The 26625-nt window shown below is 48.8% G+C and overlaps 1 protein-coding gene across 2 annotated transcripts; it reads right to left on the bottom strand.

Moving 5' to 3' along the window:
* Positions 1-460: 460 nt before the first annotated feature.
* Positions 461-25470, bottom strand: HMGB3 (high mobility group box 3). 2 transcript variants are annotated; one of them, XM_062006480.1, is made up of 5 exons: positions 25420-25470; positions 4828-4984; positions 4170-4309; positions 3470-3644; positions 461-2911 (listed from the first exon to the last, which is right to left on the bottom strand). In XM_062006480.1, the coding sequence occupies exons 2-5, from the start codon at positions 4975-4977 to the stop codon at positions 2768-2770; spliced, it is 609 nt and encodes a 202-aa protein (XP_061862464.1). In that variant the 5' UTR covers positions 4978-4984; positions 25420-25470; the 3' UTR covers positions 461-2767. The 2 variants fall into 2 exon arrangements, with proteins under 2 accessions (XP_061862464.1, XP_061862465.1); XM_062006481.1 differs by lacking the exon at positions 25420-25470 and adding an exon at positions 7802-7885.
* Positions 25471-26625: the final 1155 nt, after the last annotated feature.

The raw sequence follows: 26625 nt of genomic DNA, 5'->3' as shown, positions 1-26625 counted from the left end.
AACAGCATCTGAGGCTTGCCATATTTTAGGCATTTGCAGAGCAGGAACAGGTAGTGCATGGTAAGGTCCAAGACCTTAATCAAGCCCTGCAACTTGATAGATTTCCAATACAACAAAGACAAAGAGGTGTCAGCTCTAGTTCTTATTTGCTAATACTATCAATAGGGGCTCAGCTCACTAGCAGTTAATTCAAAGCCAAGCTCGATTTGCACAGCAGTGATCTACACTAATTCCCATTTGTGGCTAAAGGGAGATTTTGCCAACTAGACAATAGAAACAGTATTACAGCTCCTGAAATGATGCCATTGCTTCTCTCTTCTGCTCCACCACTTCCCCATCAAATTTCCACGTGCTGGAATCTCCAGTCCTCTTCTCCCTCAGAAGACATGCAGAAAGGGCAGCAAATACAAAGGTACCTATTTCTTTTCCAGATGCAGCTTTATTGAGGCTTTTTAAATGCAGCTTCCCATAAAATGGGGACCAATTTCACACTTTGTTTTTTTTCACACTAAGCATTTCCATAATTAAGCACTTATAGAAGTCTCTCTACGTGATCCAACTGTAACTTAGCCTGAAGAAAAAAAGTTGCTACATGTTGCTGTTTCATAAAAGTTTATTGGCTCACTTCATCCAACACCAAGTTGTGCTTGGTTTTGCTTTCAGGTGTTAGTCCATCTCAACACTAAATCAGACCATTTTGCCAAGATACTGTGGTTGTTGCAAAGTCACAGGAAGCCAGATGTGCTACCCAGTCAGGCAACAAAGCCATTTCATCCGCATTAGAAGTGGTTTTGCCTGTAAGCCTGGCCCTTGCTCATCTTCATCTCAGCTCAAGGGAGGCCGTGGCAGCAGCCCGTACCCACAGTTTACACCGATGGTTTAACCCATCCTCTTCAGTCAGTTGTACAAGACAGCCTCCAACTTCAACCTGCTATTAATGCAAGTATCCTCACACCTCCTCCTCCTTCCTTGCTGCCACACTGCTGCTAACTACAGCCAGCACAAGGAAGGAATTCCAGGGTAGTGAGGGGGTGCTCTAGTTTTCCCAGTTCGTAGAGTTTCCATGCTAAGAAAAAATGAGGTTAGAGTTGCCAGCTGGAGACCAGGCATTACCTTTCCCTTGCAGAGGCTGCAAGACATCCCCAGCTTGGAAATGAAAAGACTGCAAAACTGTGACCCAGCCAGCTGGCCACCGAAGGGGCAAGAGACCTGTGTCGCTCTCCCAACCCCACCTCACAGCACCCAATTCCTGTTAGAAGTGGCATCAGCAGAGAAAGGACACAGACTAAAGTACCTGTGCCACACTCCTACTTCAGCAGGGAGTTAAGACTAGGCGCCTGGCTCCTGCCACGAAATCAAGATGCTAGAAAAAACCACAAGTCTGAAACAGTTTAACACAGGACAAAAAAGGCACATTTTAATATGTACAGCAATGCATTTGGGCTATAAATTTACCCAACACAACCGGAAAAAAAATCCAAACTATGCTTTTATACTTAATCCATGGTGTCAGCCTCATTCCTAGCCACCTACCTTTCTCTGCATCTCTGAATGCTGCTATATACACACACAAACAAACAATTACGTCATGAATGTTCACTTAGGCTCCCGAGTTCAAGTAATAAAGTTCAAACTTGCATAGCATCTTATGCCACTCAGCCATAAACAGTTACGATTGCATATTAGCTGGAGCAGCCATCTCTTTCAATTCAGCCAGTTTTGGCTGGCCACCATTTATTTATTTATTAACTTATTTTAATTATTTTAAATCCTTGAGACAGAATGTTTCCTAAGTCACCAGCCCTGAGGGATGCCACAGACTCGAAAATGAACCTCTTGCTGTTGTTAAAGATTCCTTTTAAACCAGAAATTTAGAGTGTTGTCAAGAACAGTTTTAAAAATGTAATACTGTTTATTTTTGCTTCAAAAACATTTCAGCATTCTAAACATACAAAAAAAACAGAACGTTGCAAATTCGTTTAAGTACAGAGTGTTTTTGAACTTCAGTTGCTGCACTGGCTCTTCACTGAGTTGACGATGAAGAGATGTCTACAGTTTTCAGTTTAAAAACTACCGCACTTAACTAAGAAAATCCATACACTTCTCATGCCAGCTGAACCCCCTTCCACAGCTAAGAATGGCAGCAGAATGCTATTTCACTATATACAGAAAGACAACTTTAAGCTAAATGGACGCCCACTGTAGTGTAAATAGATCTACCCTCACAGTGCATGCTTCGGGCCATGGCACCCCGGGGAACGTACAGCCTTTCCAAGTCATCACTGCTCCTCTAAGGCATCATAACTCTAAGCATGTACCACAAGAATCTGTCTAGTTTTTACAAACTATAGATATGTACAGTTTATAACCCAGGATTTTCTAGCCAATAACCATATAGTAACACCACCTTACAAATTAAAAAAATGCTTGAAACATTTTTAAATGCTTTGTTACACCAACAGCAAAGTGCACAGAGTTAGGAGAACACTAGAGCGCCTTTCCATTTTAAAAATGTTTGGAAATATGTACAACTTTGATACAGTTTCAGGGTGCTCACTACACCCATGGCCACTTCATGTAAACCAGTTACAATTTCTAGAGCACTTTTAGAAACTACAACGCGATCGGGATCCAATTTTTCTGTGTGTTTTTTTTCCTTTAATTAAGCCTAATAAGGGCAAGAGACACCATCTCAAATAAGAGGTGCTTCATTTACGGTGTTTCCCCTACTCTATGGTATTCACATGGAGACAAGTATTGTACAGTTTTATTCATCATCATCATCTTCATCCTCCTCTTCTTCATCCTCCTCCTCCTCTTCGTCTTCTTCCTCTACCTTTTTCCGAGCAGCTTTGGTCGCTGCTCCCTTTGCGCCATCAAACTTTCCTTTAGACTTGTAGTCTGCAACATCCTGCAAAGTCAAGGGGATGTCTTAATTTGCTCTAAGCAGCAAACACACACAGCATTTGTACAGCAGCGGGCGGCAACATAAAGGGTCTGACTGACCGACCTTGCAGGGCTGCACCCCCAAAGAGGGGGGTAACAGCAGCATTCTGGCACGCAGCTACGCACACCCCTACACGCACTCAACCACCTCTGGACAGCCGAGGCCTCGAACCCTGCAGTCACACTTATTTGAGGAGGAGAAGAGAACCCAGCCTCTCCTAAAAAGTTCCTTGCTAACGGGACAAAGCTCCTTTAACAGCACAGCAAAACCCTTTTTGCTGGAGCAACACGAGCAGCTGCTGCAGGGCATCGTGGGGGGAAGCTCTTGCCCCCTCGCTGGAACCTGCCTGTGGTTCCCTAACCTGCACTGTCCCAACATATGCGACGTAGCACGCAGCAAGAGCAGGGCTGGAAGCTGGAGATGCACATACCACAATGGGGCCACCTCAGCTGGCTCTACGTTCCAGAAACATATCAACACAAGAGCCACTATGGAAAAGGCACAAGTGAAAACCAGTCTTACCTTCTCGTACTTCTCCTTCAGTTTAGCTGCCTTATTATTGTAAGGCTGCTTTTCACCATCACTGAGGTTGTTCCACATTTCACCCAGTTTCTTTGCTACATCCCCGATGGATATGCCAGGGTTTGTGGACTTGATCTTGGGACGGAACTCTGAACAGAAGAGGAAGAAGCCAGACCTTGGGGAGACAACACCAGAGGACAGTCAGCACAGCAGCAGCATGCCCAGGGAGCACTCCCTTCCTCTCTTCCCTCACCCACAACATTCGCTCACATGCTGAGTAGAAACACTTTTTTTTTAACCCCTCCACTTGAAAACAATCCCAAACCACAAACCCAAACATGTTGTGATTTTACTAAGGCTTACAACTGTAGCCTTCAGCCAATACTGGTTTTAATAAAGTGTTGTCTATCCCCTCCAGCCAGTTTCATCTTATATGCACAAGTCTCACTGCAGCCTGGTCCATCACTATGAGTCTGAGGGTACCAAGTACTGACAAATTCCTGGAAGTGCTCTACATGTTGAAGACTATAAGCTGCCTACAAGATTCACAAGGCAGTATATGGGTAAGCCATAAATATTGTCAATACTCTTACACCAACAACACACCCTATCTACCTCCTCTGTGGAAATCTATCAGCTGTGTCACGGGGTGTGAAAACAAACCAAAATACTTGTCATTCAATGCCTCAAAGTTACTTACGGTGGTCGTTTTGGGGCATTGGGGTCCTTCTTCTTCTTGCCACCCTTAGCTGGTCCATAGTCCTTCATTTCTCTATCATATCGTACCTTATCAGCCTTTGCCATTTCATCAAATTTAGCCTTCTCCTTGCTTGACATGGTCTAAAAATCCCCAAAAACAAGACACCGAACCTGTGATTACCCAACTGTTCAATAGCTGGCAAACTTTAAGTAAACAAGCCAACACATACTGACATGATCAGGGAGGTTCAGAAATTGTTTGTTTTCTGACTGGACCACCTTGGGGACGAAGGTCCTGTCCCAGGGACGGCAGCCACAGCAGGCATACCCAGCTAGAGGGAAGCAATGGGAACGGGGCAAGCACAACCAGAGTACTCCTGGAGGACACAGACTGGGAGCGAAGTAGCTGAAGGGCACTGCTTGGGAACAGGAAAAAAGGCCAGCCTGTAGTGGAAGCACCTAAATGAGCAGATACACCATGCTGAAGCCTTCATAGCCACGGTAGGAGGCAGCAGGACTCGACTGATGGCCAGGATGCTCTGCCAAGCCCAGCACATGGGCCAAAGCAGCACCCCCTCCCTTCACACTCAGGCACATACACATGACCCTAGGTGACACTGTAAGGAGTTATCCCTTCAGGAAGTCATGAATGATGGTACCTTCCACCTCTCTGAGCACTTCTTGGAAAACTCTGCAAAGTTGACTGGAACCTCTGGGTTCTTTTTCTTATGTTCCTCACGGCACGTCTGCACAAAGAAGGCATAGGCAGACATCTTGCCCTTGGGCTTCTTCGGATCACCTTTAGCCATCTTGACTCTGTATGGAGAGGGGAAAAAAGGGGGAGGATGAAACCCCAAGTGAACATCCACACAGATGAATATGTATATGTATGAATGTACACATATATGGCATGCATACGCTCATACACACACCTCAGCATCCCCTGAAAGTAATATTCCATCAGTAACACATCTCTTTTTCCTCTCTCAACACTTCTCACATTCCTCAATACAGAGACTTAAATTATTCTTCCTTGACACTTGGGTTGCAGACCTGAGCCAAGTGAAACGGGTCGCCGGATGCAAGTTTTACATTGATATGTATTTACATCACCTCCTAAGGCTGGAGACAGGCTATTAAATACACACACCTCTGCCCATTAAAGAGTTATGTATGAACTAATATAAAATATTTGGTTTAGTTGGCTCCCACACTGGGGATCAAGTGGCACACAGAGTGCCAGGCTGTGACTTACACCTCTAGTAGCTAGAGCTCACATGTTAGCAGCTGCTGTCCAGGTAGAGAGGCAGGACAGATTACCCCCCTTCCCCCGGTAAAATTGCAATAACCTTATAAACATATAACAGAGGTTGTGCAACTAAAGGCTAGTTTTAAACACAATAGGAGCCGTGGAGCTCTGTAAGGCGAGCAGCGCTCACTCGTGCTCCACCAAGTGACACATGTTCGGAGGCATAGTGGTCAGCACTAAGATGCGATTAGCAAGTCACCGAGAGGACGATGCTAACTTTTGGGCTCTATTTCTTCTCCCCGCTGGCATATTCATTTTTTCCCTCACCCTCACCGAAACGAAAACCCCGCAGCAATGTTTCCTATTTACGGCTGCTCGAGCCTTTGAAAATTTAATTTTTATTAGCAGAACGTTAATATTTAATTGCGCCGATTAACCCCCTCCGTGTGCGGCTCAAGCGGCTGAGCCGCCCTCTCCCGCCCCGGCGCTCGGCGGGACGCCCGCTGCCGCCCGCTCGCCCTCCGCGGGCGCGGAAAACCCGCGGAAACGGGCGCCGGAGCGGCGGGACGGGAGCGCGGAGCGTGGCCGGCGCCGCCGCCCGCTCCCAAAGTTGGGGGCGAGCGGCCCGCGGCGGCCGTCGGGGCTCGGCTCCGCTCCCGTCCCGCCATCTTCCCCCTCCCGCCCGCCCCAAGGTCACCGCGGCGGCCGCGCGGCGCGGCGCGGGGCGCGGGCACCTGCGGCGGGGCCGGGGCCGGCGGGTGGAGGGGGCAGCGGCGGCTCCGCCAGTCGCCAATAATTCATCTTCCATTTTGTGAAATGCCTCCTGATGAAAGAAAGTGCCCCTGAAATGCGGCGGGGCGGCGGGCGGGGGGCGCCGGGGGGCCGGGCGGCGGCCGGGGGCGCGGGGCGCCGGCCCGGCCCCGGGCGGCCGGTGCGAGCTGCAGCGGGAGCGGCGGCGGCGGCGGCCGCGCTCCGCGCCCAGGGCCGGCCCCGCTCGCTAAGATGGCTTCTCCCGGCGCCGCCGCCGCGCCGCCGAACAAAGCCGCGCTCCCCCCCTCCGCCGCGCTCGGCCCCCCGCGCCCGCCGCCCCCCGGCCCCGCCAAAACACCGCCCCCGCCGCCGAGGGGCTCCCGGCGCGGCCCCCCGCGGGGCGGCGGGGGCGGCGGGGCCGGGGCGCGGGCGGGCGGCTGCCCCCCCCCACGGCCCCTGCCTAGCGCAGCGCTCTCTAACAAAGGCTCCCGTGCAGCCATTATCGCCGCCGCTACGCTCCTCCGCGCCGCCAGAAAAAGAGTGCGGAGAGCCCCGGGGCGGCCCCCCGGCGCCCGACCGAGGGCACGGGGCGGCGGGGAGAGAGAAGCCGGGGCGAAAGAGAAAGGTTTGAGCCCCCCGCGGGGCGCCGGGAAGGAGATTTTCTCCGCCGCGACCCCCCTCCCCATCCCTATGCCGCTTACACGTCTTTCTTCCCTTCGCCGGGGCTCTCCAGCGCCAGCCATATTAATGCCCACAGCACGGGCGGCGCGGCGCGAGGAAGAGGCGATACGGGGCTCCGCCGCGGGCGCAGCCCCGTCGGAGACACCTTCCCGGGTAGGGGAAGAGCGGCGGAGGCAGAGGCGAAGGGATCGGGGGAGTTTGGAGGCGGCGGCGGCGAGAAAAAAACTGCTTCGCCGGGACAGACGGGCGCAGCGCGCAGCGTTTATCCCTGTCAGATGCTAAAGCGACAGCCATATTAATGCAGAATAAACAGCGGGCACGGCATTGCGCACGGCCAACAACTTTCCCACCGCCGCCAGCCCCACCGAGCCCACCCGGGGGAAGGGGGCAGATGAAAGCCGAGGGCGCCGCGCGTTTTGCCGTGCGACATTAGGAGGCGGCAGAGAAAAATCCCTGCCCATGCGGGGGAGAAGAGGAGTTAGTCCCGGTGTAGTTGCTGCACCAGCCATATTACTCTCGGCGGTACGGGAGCCCGGCGCGGAGAAACCGGGCTGCCCCAGGGACAGGTAGCCCCCGGGCACCGCGGGGGGACGTCCCGGCGGACAGGGGAAGAGGACGGGAGGTAAACGCTGCGCCTCGCCCGCTGCCCCGCCAGCTGCACGCGGCATCTGCCCCAACGCCGCCGATCCTCTTCCGAGGAGAACGGGGGGGGGGGAAAAAGTTTTGGGTGATTTTTCCCGATTTTTTGTTTTTCCCCAATTAAAAAAAAATTAACCCCAAAACTCGAGCGAAGGAAGGAGCGGAAAACAAAAAAAATATGATATCGAACAAAAAAAACCCGCCGGGTCAAGGCAGAGCGGAGGGGCGAAGGCGCGGGGGCAGGGCGGGGCGGCGGCGGCGGGGCGGGCAGGGGGCAGCCGCCCCCCGAAAAGTTGCGGCGGGGCTGCACGTACCTGTATTGTTCGCGGTAGTGTGGACAGGAGCTGGAGCGCAGGGCACGACGCGGGGCTCGGCGCGGCTCAGCCTCGCGTTGGCTGCCTACGAGAGCGGCCTGATTGGCTGCGGGGCTCTGCCGTTTAAAACAACCTCCTCGCCCGCCGATTGGCGCGCCGCCTCATGAATATTAAGCGCGGCCGCGCGGCGGTTGGCCGGCGCGGGTGAGGTCATTCATTCAAAACTGAGCGCCCGCCGGGGAATGGGGGAGCCCGGCGGCGCGCGCCCCGCGCAGCCCCCCGCAACCCCCAGCGCCGAGGCCGCTCACCGCGGGGCTCTCCTCGCCGCGGCGTCTGCGCCTTCTCACGGGAGCCACCTGCCCCTTTTACCGTGGAACGGATCGGGGCCGTGCGTGGTGCTCGGCTCAGCCCCTCTCCCCCCCTTTCCGCGCTGCCCGGCGCAGAGCCGCGGTGATGGGCAGCGCGGGGTCCGGCGGCAAAGAGTGGCTGCGTGAGCCCCTCGCTGCCCCGCGAGTGCAGGAGGAGGGATGCTCGAGGGGAGCCGCGGAGCGAGAGCGACGAGAGACAGCTCCGGCAGCGTCCCGGGGGAGAGGGTGGGAACCCCCGGCCTACAATAGCCCTGTTTTGCTAATTTCTGCCCTAAAAGCGTAAGGGCCCGATTCCAGATTATATGGTAGCGTTTGCAGAGCCCGTTACTACTGTGCGCACAAGAGAGGGAACCGAGCCCAAAACAAACTGCTGACAGTCCCAGCACGCGATGGATGGGAAAGGAACTACAGAGCAAGAAACTGTGTGGTTGTTGGAGGGGAAACAGTTTTACCTGCTCACTCATCAAGTAAAACACCCAAACAACTTGAATTACCGTTTCTAACCTACTTCTACCGTTCGTTCAGCACTCACTTTCTAGGATTCGGTTGTTATGGTAGAGGCTGTACACAGGAAATCTGTAGACGTGCCCTTCTGACTAAACCAGCCCAGCGTGGCTCTGGGGCTGTGGGCTCCTTTGGCTCTCTCAAAAGAGCTATTTCCTACAGCGCAGCTGCCAAATAGTTAAACTGGTATTAGTGGCTGACCACAATTGTTGGTTGGCTCAGAAAAAAAGAGCTGTTATTTTAAGGCTGGAGCGGCAAGGCTCAGAAACCACCCCATACTGTTATGGGCTGGGCGTAACTGCCACCCTTCTTTTATGATAGCCAGAAGAAACAGTTGCCCTCTTTAAGGAATAGATAGTGAAAAGAAGCCTCCACCCTGGGCTGAGACACTGTCAGGCAGCAGGGTTTACCAGATACTGCCCCGTGGAAGCGCTTACAGCTATAACAACATATGGTCACGGGTTGCCGTTGCCGGAAGGGATCAAACCAAAACAACTGATGAGACATAGAGGAGGGCCAACCTCCTACTGACAGATCCACTGGGAAGCGTGCAGCATTTCACCCAGGATCTTAGCCAAAGTCCCGCCTGGATTTCTCCCTTAGGATACACCTCAGCTGGTCTAGCAAGTGCCTAAATCCAATTGTCACCCGTTAAGCAGAGCTTCTGAGGCTTACAGGGACCTTGGGCTTTCCAAAGTGGATATGGTAAAACCAGTTTTGCTAGCCTCTCGCCCTATTTTTCCCTTCTGAAACCAAAAACATAAAACAAGGGGTTCATTCATAAACATTAATGAGGCTACCTGAGGGACTGTATTCTGTAGCATCATCATAAAATAAGACAAGCAATAGTACTTGCAGGATAATCTCTTTGTAGCTGACAAGCATCCCTCTCACCTATTTTTAGGGATACTTTAAAGTGTTTCAAACTAGTTGAATAATTAAGGCTTTTTTTTTTTCTTGTGCACTGGAGTTGCACAATTTTTTGCCTTGAAACATTTTCTTCCTCTAACCACAATCTCATCCTACAGAGCACACCGAGCAGGGAGTGACACATGGGCGAGTGGTGGCAGCCCCGACGGACAAGCTTGCTTAGAAACTCCTTTAGGACAGGCACCCGACATGGAATGCATAGCCCTGCTAGTCATCTCCAGAGCATCCCTCCCATTTCTCATAGGCCAAGGGAAACATTCCCTAAGACTCTTGTTCTAGGAAGGCCAGGAAAGTTTTGACAGCTGGTCAAGGGGCAAATGAGATATTTTGGTAGCTGAGAGACAGCTGGGTTGAAGGTTTTGTCCCAGCACTCACAGCATGGTTTTGAAAGCAGCGGAAGCAAATGGGTGAACATAACTCCCACAGGGAAAGCTTCTACTCACCCCCAGAACTGCCACTGCTGAAAGCAATTCCCCCGCAGTGCCCTCTGCCCTGCACATTGCACCTGGCCCTGTAGCCAAGCACTTTCCTGCAGTGCCACAAGAAAACAGTCTAGAAAGCTGCTGAGCAAATCTAACCTCTTGCTGCAACTTCTTCCAGGCCATGCAATCCCACTTCCTCCCACACCCCAGCTCTGGCCTTCACCTGATCCTGCTGGGAGCCAAGGCAGCTCACCAGCCCAAGAAAAAATAAACAAAGCAAGTCCCAGATTCAACCTTCTGGTTTGTTGGGTTAGCTTTCTGCCGGATTAGCAGACTGAACCAGAATACCAGAGACAGGAGAGTACTAGAGCCGAGGTGAAAGAGGGTGCAGAAGTGTATAGCCAGCAGCAGGAACATACTCCTGAGAACCACAGCTTTGGCAGATTTTAGGGAGCCTGTTTGTTTGGTTTTCTATTGCAGATTACTGTGTATTTATGCAATGGGAAGCATGAGAAGAAAACCAAAACTAAAAGAAATTTCATGATGCCTGGCTCTACCAAAGGCAGCAAGGTTTGTGATGATGCTAAGAGAGCTCAATACATAGTCTTGTACCTTCCCTTCAGAAAGTTCTGACCTGATCCCTGCTATGATTGCTACAGCTGGGAGTTATTTTGCAAGTAAATCTTAATTTTTAATGTTTCCTTTTTAAGACACTGTCAGCCACATCCTGAACCCCACAGCAGAGACCCAGGCCAGGCAGTATCTTGCATGTAAGGACTGAGGCATAAAATGTCATTGAAGGTCCCCCAGAAAGCAGACAGCTTCCAATACTTGCAATAGGTTGTTGCTGAGAAGATTGACCTCAAAGGCCTGTCCCAGCTGGAGTCACTAAGCACTGAAAACTTCTGTCTCACAGAAATCATGTTAGTGCTGTCCAGGAAATGGCAGAGATGCAAACACCTAAAGCCACATCATTATCTGCCAAGTTGGAATGACATCTCTTCAGCTAGAGGTGATAGAACAGGGAGGCTGCTTTGAAAAAATCTGGAGTCACCAAGGAATCTTCCAACAAATCAACAGATTCCATACATACACTTTAAATTCAGGAAAGTTGTCCATGGTTACAAATGACATTTCACCTCCTGCTGCCTAGAATTGCCTGCTGTCCAGAGTAAGTTCATTTCTTCTCAGCCAACAGCCAGATCTCACCTGAACACTGACAGCAGCTTGGTGGGGTTGGCCTTCTCACAGCTCTGTCCTGCTCCAGTTGTGTCAGATGGCCAGCAAAATAAGGCCCACTGAGTATTTAAGCTGTTCAGAAACCAGAAGTGCTGAAAAGGACCAAAGAAACCACGATCTCTGTGGAACACCGTACAATGGGCATAGTAAGGAAACTGCATCCCCACTGCCACTAACTAGCTCCACAGCTCATCCAGCCATTCTCACAATGTACCTCAACCCTCTTGTTCCCCTTGGAGAGACTATGAATGCCTCAGAAGGATCTTGGAAGAGCACAGTTGTGTGTAAAAGATAAGTCCTCAAGACCTTTAACAAGCTTCCCAGTCTGAATCCAGATTGTCTTGATGTAGACAGTTAGCCTGACATTAGCTCATCCATGGCTTCTTGCTGGTTTCACCAGTTTGCTCAGCACTTGGGATGATTTCAGCCAAACAGTTGATTTGAACTGACATCTTGTCCTTACTGGGTTTATCCAATACTGGTCAGAACGCTTCAGGCTTGTTGTGTCGGCTGTCTTGGTCACAGATAGCATCACCTGTGAATAGCTGGGAAGAGGCTGGTGTGAACTGACATGTTGAAATTTCAAAGCATCTCTGTGAGTTAGAAACACATCAGTCACAAGGAAATGACTAGTGCACTCGATGCAATGATATCCTCAAAATGAGCTACTGTGTCTGAAAAGCTGCTCAAACATACATAACCATTTCCAGGAGGAATAAATCAGTTACCCAGTTCTTATTTTGAAGGAGCAGCTCAAACACGCAGTGCACTGCCAAAGCAGTTTCCTTACTGAGGAGCTTCTCAGGCTCAGATTCAGCAGCATCACTGGGAGTAGTCACAAAAGTTCTTCTAGTCTGTAGCATACGTGCTTGGAGATGTGCTATTTCACCCCATCAGCCTTTATTTTACAGTGTTAATACCCGAGTTTCTATCTTTCTGTCCACCAGCAACATAAGTATCAGAAAGCAAAAAAAAATCCATGGGGGCAAATAGCTGCAATGAGATATTGGACACCAATACAGCATCAGTCCTTTTGCCCTTCACTCAGCTTTAGAATACGTTGAGCCAATGACTGTGTGCCTAAATTAAGAGCACCCGTGTTTTTGTGCTCCTGACCACTGCACTGAGGAGTCTGTTCAAGGCAAGGAGTGCAGGAGGTGTCAAGAAATCTCACTGCAAAGCCTGAGGACACCTGCATGCTGTCCTCCTGAGCTAAGTAGTAACTTTCTGAAGCCTTCAAGGCCACAGAACATTGTTGGTCACATGAAAAATAGAAATCTCCCAAAAAGAAACGTGCTTGCTGTTCACAGGATGAGGAAGCTCAGGAAACATTTCTGCTAAAGGTTCAGTTCCATTGGCTATGAACCCAGCTCCCATTAAACATTTTTGTCAAGCAACCTGAACATCCAATGTCAGCACACCAAAGTGTGCTCAAAGCCCTGGTAGGAACACCAGAGAGGGAACTACCTGCCTGCATTGGGACGGGTTAGCTACAAGACAGATAGCAGCAGCAGGCTCCTTTCCACCAGCCCCATTCTCAGCCCTTCCTCTGGTGCTGCTCTGGGCTGGGAAGGTTCAGCACACCAGCTCTGTGAAATGGAGACAGCAACCCTAGCACACCCTCATGTGTTCCTCATAGCAGTATTTCAAGCTCTCCTGCCCTGAGCACAGCTAGTGCTTCCACTGGGGTGGCTTTAAACAGTACAATTACAACTGTGCCTGGCACTTCCTCTTGTGTCGGGATCACAGCTCTTCACAGCCCTCACCCACCAGCAAAAGTCTCTAGCGAAGACTTGACTCGAATGAAAAGGCTGATAGAAATACATCCATAGGGTTCAGCCAGCAATTAGGAATAAGGGCTGGGGGAAATCCCTCCCAGGAATCTAACAAAGCCAGGAAGCCTTTTTAAGCAGAACCAGCCTATCAGAGTGACAGAGTTGACATTTAAGGTTGGATGGACAATAGCGACATGAAAAGTGTTAAATGACCTGTTCATTAGGCTGGTTAGGGGGCTGCTTCAAAAGCCTTCAGTTTGGACCTAGCTTCTCCCATCATTGACCCTCTGTGTTAACATGCAATGGAGACGAAGAGGCTCAAATAACCCATTTCTAACTGGTATTGTTGAGGTTTGATTTACAAGTACAAAAGCTATCTTATTGTTTTTCCCTTCAAATCAAGAGCTCGACTTCAGTAAAGATGAGGAGGAATCCCCTCATATGAAACCCTCTCTCAACCTGTGGGATTGCCACACGTGGATTTTCTGATGCCTGTGGCCTGAGGCTGAATTCCAAGTCCTGGAACTCCAGTAAAATATTTGTAATTGCTCACTGGGATCTCTGCCAGTGAGAATATTTCCTCTTTAACCTACGAAACAAAAGAGTTATCTTAAATACGTGCTGGAAGTAGAAAATGAAATTAGCAGAGATGTTTTAAGGAGCTTGCCAGCATGCAAGTTCAGAGCAACAGTGGTTAGTCTGATCCCAGTTCAACTACAGAAAAATGTTCCAACAATTAAAATATTAGTCCAGATGAACAAGAGACTCCCCCCACCCCAAATCACCTAATGGGGTGGCACAGCCTGTTATCCCCTGTAGCCATATCCCATTAAGCTGACTCCTCTGCAGGAGTAGGATACACTCCCAGTTGCACACACCAAATTAATTATTGTCAAACGCATTTCATGGGGACTGAGGTGAGAAATACAAGCTAAAATAATTGACAGTCATATTAGGCAGCAGTTCAAAACCTCCTTGCAGTATAACCACAGGCGAGATAAACAGCAACTCACAGTTACCTTCACAGGTGGGCTCTCCCCGCTTCTTGTCACGTTTGTCCCCACTCCTCTTGGGTTTTTTCTTCCTTTCTCCCCCTCCTGGTTTGGCTTCCCTTCACACCTCGGCCCTGGCTCTTTCCCAGCAGAAGCTGCCAGGCTGCCCAGGGGGTAGCAGGGAGGCAGTTTGCCCCTGCACACCTGCTGCAAGAGATTTGCCACCGCAGTGTAGCACCTCCTACGCTACCAGACTCCTGGAAAATACGTGTCCCCTGCACGCTGCCTCCTTACATTCCCAGCTCTGCTCTCTCATCTAACACATCCTTCCTGCCACAACACACTTTCTTCAGGCGTCTACTTCCACCATCAGCTACCACAAGACCATCTGCTTCCACCTATCTTCTTTTTAAAGAGGTACTATCCCAAACCTTGCAAACCCCAAGCGACCTGGCATGTGAGCAACGAGGAGAATTCAACTTCAGAAGGGCATTTCTGCTTCGATTTAGCATGCAGAGAACCACACTCCAAAACAGTAAAAGCACTGGCTAAAATGGCAAAATAAGAAAAATGAGGGAAAAGAAATAAAAAGGCAAGAAAAGAAAAATAAAAGGAAAAAAATCTATTCAGAAAATCTGTTCATAATCTGTTCAGAAAAGGAAAAAAGGGGGGGAAAAGAGAAGCAAAAAGGGGGGGAGGAAGAAAAGCAAAAATAAGGGGAACAAAAGCAAAAAGAGGGGGAAAGAAAAGCAAAAAGGAGGGGGAAGAAAAGCAAAGAGGGAAGGAAGGAAAGAAAAGCAAAAAGGGGAGGAAAGAAAAGCAAAAAGGGGAGGAAAGAAAAGCAAAAAGGAGGGGGAAGAAAAGCAAAAAGGGGAGGAAAGAAAAGCAGAAAGAGGGGAAGAAAAGCAAAAAGGATGGGGAAAGAAAAGCAAAAAGGATGGGGAAAGAAAAGCAAAAAGGATGGGGAAAGAAAAGCAAAAAGGATGGGGAAAGAAAAGCAAAAAGGATGGGGAAAGAAAGGCAAAAAGGATGGGGAAAGAAAGGCAAAAAGGATGGGGAAAGAAAGGCAAAAAGGATGGGGAAAGACAAGCAAAAAGGGAGAGGGGGGAGAAAAAAAAAAGGAGGGAGAAAAGGTATTTTTCTATCTGCCCTACCAAGCCAGATACTAAAAGCAGGAAGACATAACACCTGGAAACAACCTCTGCAACTTTCCCATAGGCTTCAGAGGGATGGACACTAGATGTTTTAAAGAAGATTGGAAGTGTTTTCCTTGCACTTTAATTGGCAAATAATCAAGACCACATTCAATGCAACACAAGTTCTTGCAATCACGCTGTGACAGCAGACCAAGAAACTCTATTAGGACTGCAATGCAATTACAACCCAACAGCAGTCCAGCAAAGGACGAGCTGTAAAGGGAGGCATGACCCCACATTAGAAAGACACTGGTGATGATATGGTCAAGGTGCAGTTCAGGCACCACCAAAGTGATATTAACAATCAGAAGGGCGGGTGCTGGGACAGAAAGCTGCCACTGGATACTTCTGTCACAGTCCTGAAGCGCTGTTATAGTCTGAGCTGCTTTCAGATAATCCAGTAACTGTTTCTAAACCAAACTCTCTCCCTGCACTCAGCAATATCTGAACACAGGTGTCTATCCTTTTCTCTTGCTGCCACCATCCCCACTTCAAAACAGGACTAGGGCAGCACACAGCATACAGACAAGGTTCAAACCATTCGTGTTCAAATGAACCAAAGAGGACAAAGTTCTGCAAGAAGCATAATCTTGGTGCTACACTGTCTCACAACACATTTCCAAATGAGGCTTTGTGTCTGGCCATGGTTTGTAACTTTTAAAGGCAGATTGCCTGTCTCCAGACACCTGTGTCACTGCTGAGACAGGGAACAAGATACAAAGTCTGTGTCTAGAGAAAAGAAGGAGCAAATTTTCTCCACAGGAGCTGAGAAGCAAGAGCTCAGTCTGTTCCCTACCTGGCATGATGATGGGCTGTGGAGCATGGAGGTCTGGGTGTAAGAAAAGAAGGAGAGAGTTGTGTGATTCCAGTGTGGTGGGGAAACATGCTGCTAGCAGGACAGGACTTTAAGAGGTGTTAAAAATCTAATTGTCAGAAAAGACATAAACAATATAGGTCCTGCAAAGGTGGAGACTGAAGCAGGTTTTCTTGATCAGTGCCTACACTGTACTGCTGGGATAGACAATCTCCAAAACCGACTGCAAAGTGGGAAATCAGTATCTTGCCCATATGCATGTAGACTCACCAAAAGCAAGGAGGAAACTGCAAACTGAAGTTTTAAGTGTTTACAGTTTAGGAGAACATATAATTGGTTGTAAAACAACCCCACGAGGGTGACACTGCACAAGACGATTCTTGGAGTATCCAAAGAGTGAGATGGACCTTGAGGTAAAAAGGGAACAAGAAACACTAGCTTGGGGAAGCCCTCAATGTCCCATAAGCTTATCTCACTCTCCTCCCTGATCTCTCTGTCCCCAACACATTTTTTTCTCATCATAAATCTGTTCAGAAAAAATATCATTTCCTTTTTGGTATCAGTTTGGTGCTATCACTTCACCATAGCAACAGACAGCAAACAGCAGCTCAACAACTGGAAGTTGTTGGCTGCCTCAGGTAGGCTCTCCCGCAGCAGCAAGCTTGAGTGACTCTGTGCTTTTGGAAAAATGATCAGTTGCATCATTCTAGAATTCATTCCACTGAAAGAGAATATACACAATTAACTAAATGCCACTAATTAAACTATCAGGAAGGCAGGTATATTTTCAATCCCTGCACTTTGTGTGAGCCTACACTGTAGTTGAGGTATGACAGCAACTCCCACAGACACACCAAGCTACTTTTAAAGTACTGCAAGTCCTGGAGACAGATGTTATCCACAAATCCCACTGGGACAGCTGAGCCCATCTCAGGCACTTCCCCTGCATATCCCTCTGAGCTGGCATGGGCCAAATTGCCAGCAGTGCCCAGGCTACCAGAGCCTTGGGGGGAAGATTTTGTGAAAGCCCAAAAGTCCAGGTCACTCCCAAGCAATGCCCAGCAGTGAGGATAGATCTGAGCTAAGACCAGAGTAGTGAAGCAGATGAGGCTAAATTCTGCTGCTAGAGCAGGGAGGTACTACACCCAGCAGGAGAGCAGGGAGAAGTCAATGGGATGGGGAAACAATGAGGGAGAGAAAGGTGAGTGTTGCAAGGTGATTGCCATTTATATTACTATCTTTACATTACTGAAAAGCAGGAGAGTCATATTCTGAGACAAGGTATCCAGCTCAGGTTGCCACTCCCTGGTGCTTCCAACTGTCCTACACGTGGAAGGAACGGTTTATTGGGGGAGGAATTTGATCAATAAAGGGTGTAGCTCTCTGCCAAATGCTCCTGGAGAATCCTTACTTTACATTCATTGAGTATCTGCTTTGTTAACATCTTTCATCCCTGCTTTGCATGGGGGTGTAGGAACATTACAACGAGTGAATAGCAAACACATTTAGAGTTCAATTGGTTTTTAAACTGTACTATTTACTCAGCACATTTTCTTTATAGAAACACACAAACATATACATACACTACAGTTAAAAGAAGGTGAACTTCCCTCCAAAGATTTGCAGCTATTCCAGTTTTATTTTGGGTTTGTTAAGCCATTTTAGGTTTAAAAGACACAAGTGTTTCTTGAGCTTGGGGTGTGTATTGAATACCTGCCATCACAGATTCCACTCAAGTCAATTAACATCTTTTTTTCTAATGACAACTTTTCATATCAAGACAAAAGTGTTTGATAAAATTCTCCCCAAAAACTCTCAGCTTCGTGCTTTTCCCCAATAAAAATAGACACTTTCAATCACAAAAAGCAAACATACTGAAAACATTAAAACAACAAGAATCAAAAAGCTGACAAACTTCCTTCCCTGTATCACCAGAGACAGCACGTTTTCAGGATGTCAGCAGCAGCCCAGTGTATCTGGCATTTAAAAACATCCAGATAGCTTAGACCCTGCACAGCCTTTGGTGTTCTTTAATTTATAAACCAATGTCTGACTCCTGACATCCAATTACAAAACCCCACTGAATTCACTGGAATTTCATAGATGAAATTCAGGACAGAATTCAACTTCATATGGTTCAGGTATCATTGGCACAGAGTAGATGGCACAGTGAGAGATGGGATTTTTTTTCCCAGCATTGCATAAACTGATGGGATAAAAATTTAGCAGCTAGAAATATTGTTCAGAATCTTGTTTTTCCTGGGAGTAAAGAAAAAAGTGTGATTATATGAAAATGGCGAAGTTATTTGGTCCTACTACACACATGGTAACTGTGATCTCTGGGTTCTCTCATGCTTTTTCTACCTTTCCATCAGCTCATCTGTTTTCCATGTGGCTGCTTGTATGTATACAATTGTCTCTGGTTATCATATGCTGAACATGATTGTTACGCTCTCAGGTTTATTCCCAGCATGAAAATTACTTGAAAATGGGTAGAATGAGAGAGAGAAACACAGCCATCGTTTGAGGAACTCACACAGTAGAGTGCTCAAGAGCTTCCTTTTGGATTTGCCTTGGCTGCCAAGAAAAGGCATTGTCACAGTGACAGCCAAGAGGCGTGTGTTACAACAGGAAAATCATATGGGATGCAAAATTAAAACCTCCATCACAGGTGAGAAATCAAGGCAACAGAGGAGTTGCATATACAGCACTATTCTCCCTGCCTCCTAGAAAAAGTTGCAGTGCTTGTTCTTACTGAGGTGACACCATAAGGTGGCCAGTGCCTAAAGCAGGGTCAAGCTGCTAAGCACCTTCCCAGCACCATATCCCTTCTCAGCAGAGCATAGTCCTGCGTTCTGTGTAGAGCGGGAGAGCAGTGACTGTCCCACCACTGAGTAACTTCAGCACACCAAGGGCATGCATCCACCAGCCTGGCCCCCTGCTCCTGCCACAGCTGCAGCCCTAGGCCAGGTATCACCCATCTGACCAAATGCTTGTCTGCCAGTGCTTCTGTACTGCTGAGGAGCATGGAGAGCAAGTGGAAGAGGTCACTCCTCTTCCAGGGCAGCAGCCAACAGCCTCTTCCAGCCCTGTGCTCACTGAGGCCTCCCCAGTCAGCACTCCCAGACCTGAGACAGAGCCTTTCCAGTCCATCCCATCAAAGGAAGAGTGTCACTGGCAGGGTTTTGCAGCACAGCCCAAGTACCAGTGTGACCTGTGCATGGTGTTACAGCCTCCAGAGGAGCACACGGGCCAACATCTATGTTCAGTCAAGGATTCAAATTGCACCCAAAGCTAGTTTAAGACAAATTTATCAAGCCTGTGCAGATGCAGACAGAAATCAGGTGGGACTTCTCCATGCACAGACTGCCATATTTCTGAATGGCAGATTATACTCCTCAGCTTCCTTTACTCCCAGCTACTCAGCATTTCTCCCCTGTTGTAGTAATTCTGGCCAGCAATGCTCACTACTACTTACCCTCTTTGGATAATCACACCCTTACAGTACCTCTCACAGCCTAATGTTTTACAATGAAATCCGAGAAGGGCTGAATAATCCTAATAGCAGCTCGGCAGCGGCGCTCACGCAATTATGATATAAAAGGTAAGTGTGCTCCTACCAGCTCTCCATTGAAATTTATAGTGATTGGTTCCATACAGTAACGTGGCAAATGAGCAAAATCCCCCAGCCTTCAGTTAAGAGGTTTATAGTAAATTAAAATAAATAAATAAAAGGCAAAGGTTGTGTGTTGGCCCCCAGTCTGTCAGCTCTCTGTGCAGGAAGGGAGTTGAGGCTCTTTCCTAGGCAGGCATAAAATGCCGGGTGATATACGGCTCTGCTCCGTGAGGAGCGCGGCTGCAGTGGGAGCCGGAGGAGCTCAGGCTGCTGGTCCTAAGGAAACCTTCTCCACAAGCCTGGGCTGGAAAGGCTGGTGGTAAAAAATCACTCACGTTCTCCTGCAACCTGCTTTCCCAGTGACCCTCCAGTATCTTTTCAGGGGCTGGTGACGCAGTGTTTCCCAGGAGCTGAGTTACCCCGATCTATGCAGTACGCAGTGCCCTGACTGCCTCAGACAAAGGCTGGCAACTGTCAGAGGCAGCAAGGAGCCTCTTAATTATTTTTTCCCGCAAGGAACAGAGGCCTTGAGAAGATTTTTAAGCTATCTCCAAAGACTGAAGGCCACTCTGGTGTTCTGAATTTAGACTGCAGGGAAGGTAGCTATTCACTCGTGGGATGTTAATATCAGTAGCTGCATGGGTAACTTCAGAAAATACACCTCAGGTCTGCTCTGGACTCTTATTGAAGTCAAAGGCCATGATCCTGTGCAAGTTAATGCTACACAAAGTGAGAAATCTAGAGGATGCTCAGCCCTATCCTGCTATGAAGTTCATAGCTCCGGTGTGAAAACACCAGGTTGCCTGCTCTGCCATGATCCTCCCAGCTTGCAGCCACCGTGGCAGCCTGCAGGCCCCCTTCTGCCCCTCACCCTGAGATCCCACACCACAGCCTCAAGAGGAAGAACAGCCAGTATGAGCCACACTCTCCCAAATTTTGTTGCACATATGGAAGGCTTTGAAAGTACTGATCAGTGAGAACCACTCACAGGTGCTCTCCCAGACCAGCTCTGAGAAGGGTCCTGAGTTGATCAGCACAGGCACCAGAGGTCTACACCACCTTTACACTCCTTACATCACCTCTGTGTTGCCCAGACCTTCCTCCCTTGCCATGAGCCTTTCATCTCTACTCCTGGTGAGAATGAAAGGCATATCCTTCAGTTCACACCTCCACCAAGCTGTTTTTCCAGTGGCACTTGACACTTTTGCACTGACACGATGTCTTGGCTAAGAGCACTTCCACCACCCAGCCTGCTTGCAGCTGCTGGATGGGATGTCTCAGAAGCTGCCCCTACACGGAGCTTAGTCACCAGGACCTGCTGGACAGAGCCTTCAGCCCACATGGGAGCTCAGGAGCAGGTCAGCATATGGTAGGATCTGCCAACTTGCTCACGGGCATCAGGGAAGATGATTCTTTCCCCCAGGACATTCCATGCTGTCACACAGCAGCACATGAGCTCTGGCTAAGCAACAAGGAGACAGAAGTGAGTCAAGGAGTCCATATGTACTGGCTGGGAGAGAAAAATCAGTGTGTCTGACTCCAGGAAGCTGTTTTTCCACTAGTTTAGCAACTGCAGTAGGTCCCAAACTCCCTGTGTTTGTCTCAAGCTGCTTGTGAAGGTGGCAGATCAGGGAGATGCTGTCCTCTTCTTCCTTCACTGCATCTCTGAGATGGTGTAACCAAAAGGACCAAGAGCCATCACTGACCCAGGGGCCACTTCAGCAACTCCCAGCTCTGCTGTATTCCTCACCTGATGGCTGGCACAATGAGTACACATGACCAGATACCTCTGTATTGGTGTGAGATGTGTCATCCCAGCTAAGAGGATGTACCCTGACAAGGAGGAAAGAGGCTCCCCTGTTTTCTCCTCACGTTCCTCCCCATCCATTTCCTCCTTAAAATAAACAGAGGAATGCCTTGCTGGCTGAGCCTTGGCCCTACACAGCCCATACTGCTCATGGGTCCCTGCCTCTCTTCCCTCGAGCTGTCAGATGCAGCACACTCTGACCTGCTGCCCTAACCCTGCTGCAGCCTTTCGCTTTGCACATCTACACAGGGAATATCGCCTGTCTGGGATTTCACAGCAAGAAATGAATGTCAGAGTTTCTATGGAGGGGAAATGTCACCAGCCGCTGACAGACCCCCAGCTCCTGGGGCAGCCAGCCATGGCTGGCATCTACCTGCCAATCACTTCCTTAATGCATTTCAAGACTCACCCCATACTTAGAGAAATTCTCCCCTCCCTGTGAGAGGGCACAAAGCAGAAGCATCCAGTTTGCACCTCTCCAGGCATCCTGGGGGAGTCAGTGGTGTAAGTGCAGGAAGGGGGCTGCAGAAACTGCGTTTGTGAATCCCTCAGTGTGCAAAGTTACAGTCTCCCCCTCCCCCTGCTTACACGATCTCTAGTATCAGGGGTTTTCCACTCCAGTGGCAGCTCCCAGTGTGCCTTGCACATCTGCTGAACTAAGGTAAAACTGGACACTGCAGAGCTGTGATTTATATGGCCGGGGGAAGGCGCTGCAGGGAGGTTCCTCCCTGCTGCAGGAGCAGTACTGCTTACTTTTCCCTTTCCTCTCACATCCTGCCCTTGTGACCATGCACAGCTGCAGAGGAGAAGCCTGTTTGGGAGATTGTCACCTCTTATTCTCCATTTGCAGCATCCAGAAATCCAAAGGTGTGTGGCTACAATGCTACCCTGCAAGGGCACTGGGCAGGCCCAGGTATCCCTGCTACAGCTCATGCTGCACAGCACTGGACCTCAGTGCTCTGGAGTACTGCTTTACCTTTCACAAGGGCTCCCTGGCCATGTGGAGAGCTCCACCAGGGCTGACCAGAGAGCTTGGCTGCAAGAAGAGTTAACTCTGTGGAAGAAGGCAGAGGAATAAAAGGCCTTCCTTTCTCCTTTTGTCAGGCAACAGGTCACACACGCCTGCAGACAGATCCCAAAGCTTGTCTCTACTCTCACACTTCCTCTCTTCCTTTCCCTGACGCTTTCCTGACACATCTTCTTGTGCACTTTGCTCAGCTTTCGAAGTGACACTCCTCCCTCCTTGTTCTCCTTCCCACTCCTTGTCACCGGAGTCCTGCTGCTGTCATCACACTCCCATCAGACTTCTCCTTTCAACTGTGCATTTCCACGCTGTCTCTCCCAACTGTCACATACGCTTCTGGTTCAAACATCTGTTCCTCCCCCTCCCAGGGAAGTTACTCCAAAACATGCTGCTTTCCGTCTGAATGGCAGGAAGGACAGATTTGGTTGTACACGTGGTGCTGCACAACCATTCGTGCTGCTGAGTGAAAGGCTCCTCTTCTGTGATCTGATCACATCAACTCCCAGGGCTACAGGCTCACTCTTTCCTTATTGTACTGGGATGAAGAACAAGAAGCTTGTTCCTTGCATCTTGCAGGGAAGGTCTGCATGATTATTTTCTGTGATGGGGTAAACAGATGCCACTGCAAGAATGACTCAACTCAGTGGTGTTACAGGGAGGCCATGCCTTTCACAGTGCCAGCAAGAAATGACTATTTACAGGAGCAATGTGACCACACAGTGCCGAACAGCTACTGCTGTCCAACAGTCTCAAAGGGCTTGAGCTGAATCCAGACACAGGAGTTAAGCAGGGCAGCATGCACAGTCCTACATGGTCTGCAAGCATCTCAGAGCCCAGAGGCAGAGTGTGTTTCCAGGTCTCTGCAGCAACCTTGCTGCTTGCTCACCCAGCTCTCTCAGCACCCCTGGGACTACCCAGCCTCACTGATGCTGAGGGAAGGTAGGGGAGAGACCATGAGGGCAAGAGCAACTTGCCTCTAGCCTCCTCTGTGCTCTGTCCTCAGGCATTGGCTGGAAGCAAGGCAATTGGGAAGGAGCAGCATGCCTCAGCAGCATTGCTTTGTCTCCACAGTTAGACAGAAACTCAAAACATAACTTTGTGTAAAAACTCAGAGTAGAAACCAAAAGTCCAGTCCCTTGGTCCTTCCATCACTCTCCAAGGCATTTAGTACCACTCAGCAGAGACAGCAACTGTAATGCTGAGGAGTCACACTTCACCTGTGACCTTCGGCTTCTGAGCAGAGGGAGGGCTGCAAGCTCATGCCAGACATCCACCATCACACTAGCAACAGCTCCTTCAACACCTCAACCTGGCCATGCCCACAGGCTGGGCACTGGTTACCAGCATGTTCTTATTCACCAGGCACACCACCAAGTGCTCGAGGCCTCTCTGTACCTGTAGCAAGCCCCTGGATGAATCATGAGCCCCTTGAGTCAACACAGGTGAATTGGTCTGTTCCTCCCCAGCTCAGCCACTGAGAGTCCCTCTTCTCATGGGAAAAAAATTGGTCTTCAGGCACATCCCAAACCAGGCATAGGAATTCAGAGAAGAAGGTTCAGAGGGCTTCTGTTACCCGTGGTAAGTTCTGCCCATAGTTGAAGCCCCAGTGAAGAAAGTGAAATGTAGTTTTTATTCTATTCCCTTTTCATCTGCTTATAAGTTTCTCAAACAGATTCCTATTCAGGGTGAAATGTTCAGTGCTTGGTCTCAGCTCAGAGATGATTTCTTTTATTTCCCCCTGCAGGAACTGTGAGCAAAATACTAAATGCTGTAGATTTGGAGTTTGGGGAGCACGAGCAATCAGATATTTCCCCCTTGTTCCCTCTGATACCATATGTTCCAATTGGAAATCTTACACTTGCATACTGGTAACTCATAAATGGTGGAGATGATAGACCTCAAGTGTTCTCATTGAGAGGCAGAAAACAAACCCAGATTTAACAAAATAATTGGTTCAATACTGTTAAGATGAGTTTAAAGGATTCTGATAATGCTTTTCCTTCCCTTGATCTCCCAGGAGGGACAAGTACACACGTTTTATTTTAATCTATGTGCTGTAATTTTAAGGACAGCTGACACAAGGTGGTCTTTGTTCAGATGTATCTATTTGCTTTGAAATCCAAAGAAGTTCAGTGCTTACAGGCTGCCAGAAATCACAGCCCTATTATTCAAGGAACTTTTGAGCTCCTCTGTCAAAATCATCAGAAGTCTGTAAGCTGAACAGCTCCCATTCAACGCATTTTTGTGCTCATTTGCAAACTCCACAGTGGGATTGCTTGGATCTTTATTTCCCTCACCCTCAAACTCACCTAAAACTGAAGGCAGAGAACCCCAGTGTTCTTGTGATTACATGCTTGGAAATTCAGCCTCCCAAAAGCAATAAGACCCGTATGATCCTGACCCACAACGTCAGCTAGGTCACCTTACATGTCACACACTTGGGTTGTTCTTCAAAGTCAGCCCTGCAACCCCCATACAAGCTTTGGATAACCTATTCATAACTCTACGTATTGTTACGGTACCGAAGTTATGAGACACAGTCAATGAAGTTTAAGCACAGATACTTGCTGATCACAATTGCTCAGCCATTATCAAATCCATGTACACACATGAATGATCATATACATTACTTTTTTCCCAGGGGCAGGCTTACTAAGGGGATGTAGGTGGGGCAAACCCACCACTATTACACCTGCATGGCATAGATGTCCTTTTGCATGCATCCAGCGACTTACTGAACTGCTGCCCAGCCCATCTCGCTTCCCTCACTCCATCCACGCTCCTGTTTACAGCCAAGAGCCACAACTGACAGCTCACATGTATTTAGCAACTTGGGCAGCAGATCACTACCAAAACACACATGGTGGTGTAGTAGAATAGCATACAAACCCACCCTGTTTGGACAAGGCAGTCTCACAATCTGGAACTCACCAAACACGAGGGCTGGCAGACCATCCAGGAGGCAGATGATGGCTCTCTTCCAATCCCACTGACCGACACAACACAGCAGCCACCTGGAACACAGCAAGAGATGAAACCTCCCTGACAAGCAGCTCCCAGCCTGTTCTCTGCCTCCATGGCACCTGGCACAAGCTGCTTTCACATCTACAACTCTTGATGGCTTTGATCTCTCAGATAGTTATGTACCTTAATGATTCATGATTGCGACTCGAGTCTCACCTGCAAGCAGGGAAGCCTCCACACCAGCCTGCTAAAGCTACAGGGGAGCTCTGGGCTCACTTCCCCAACCTCCTGGGAACTACTCTGTTACACCAGTCTCACACCATGGTGATTCTACTAAGTGCTATGGGATTAATCTTTATTTATGCCAGTGGGAGGCAGAATCATCAGACACTGCATCCTCACATTCTGAGCTACTGGTACCGCTCTGATCTTAGTACGTTGAAGTGCTTTATTCCAGTCAGGTTGGCAGAATTAGTTTACTTCTCTATCCTTAAGCTCCAGTCATTCTTTGCTGTAATTCCTTGCAGCAGCTTCTGGAAAGGTGTTTTTCTCCCTCCACTCCCCACAATAAATGAGTTTGTCACTTGAAATATACTGCCAATGTGTTACACATCCCACAGTGTTTGTGGTTATATCAGAAGTGTTTGTTTATAGCACCATAATTCAGCAATATCTTGATTACAGGAGAGATGGTGTTGTAACTCACAGTGGCTACAGAGAATATGATTTTTCTTTTCCTTTAATATAAAATGTTGATTTTCAGTCAACACACTGAAAGAAAAAAGTACAGTTGTTGCCCTAGTAACCAGCTGCCTTGTAAACCATAAGATGTTAGGAGCACAAGGTGTTAATTGTTCCAAGTGTTGCTTGTGGTCAGGGCTAAAAGCTAGAATGGGAGAGATGACAAGAAACAGCTGGGAAGATAAAGTCGGCTGGTGTCTGCTTGGAGAAAGCCTAGACCACAGCAACTAGGCAGACAAGGCAGGGAGAAGCAGCAGCCTCACCAGAGAAGCAGAATGAACTGAGTGATGACCATGAGAAAGAGCATCCCTGAGCAAAGACTCTGAGAGCACAACATACTTCTGGGAGGCTGACAGATTGTGCCAGGTGTGCTGAGAGCTCAGCACCTCCACCACCAGATGCTGCAACTTTTCCTGCCACTTCTCATTCCCT

Source organism: Colius striatus, chromosome 13 (genome assembly GCF_028858725.1).
Source record: "Colius striatus isolate bColStr4 chromosome 13, bColStr4.1.hap1, whole genome shotgun sequence".
Classification (NCBI taxonomy): Eukaryota; Metazoa; Chordata; class Aves; order Coliiformes; family Coliidae; genus Colius; species Colius striatus.
This window is presented reverse-complemented; position numbering and strand designations above follow the sequence as displayed.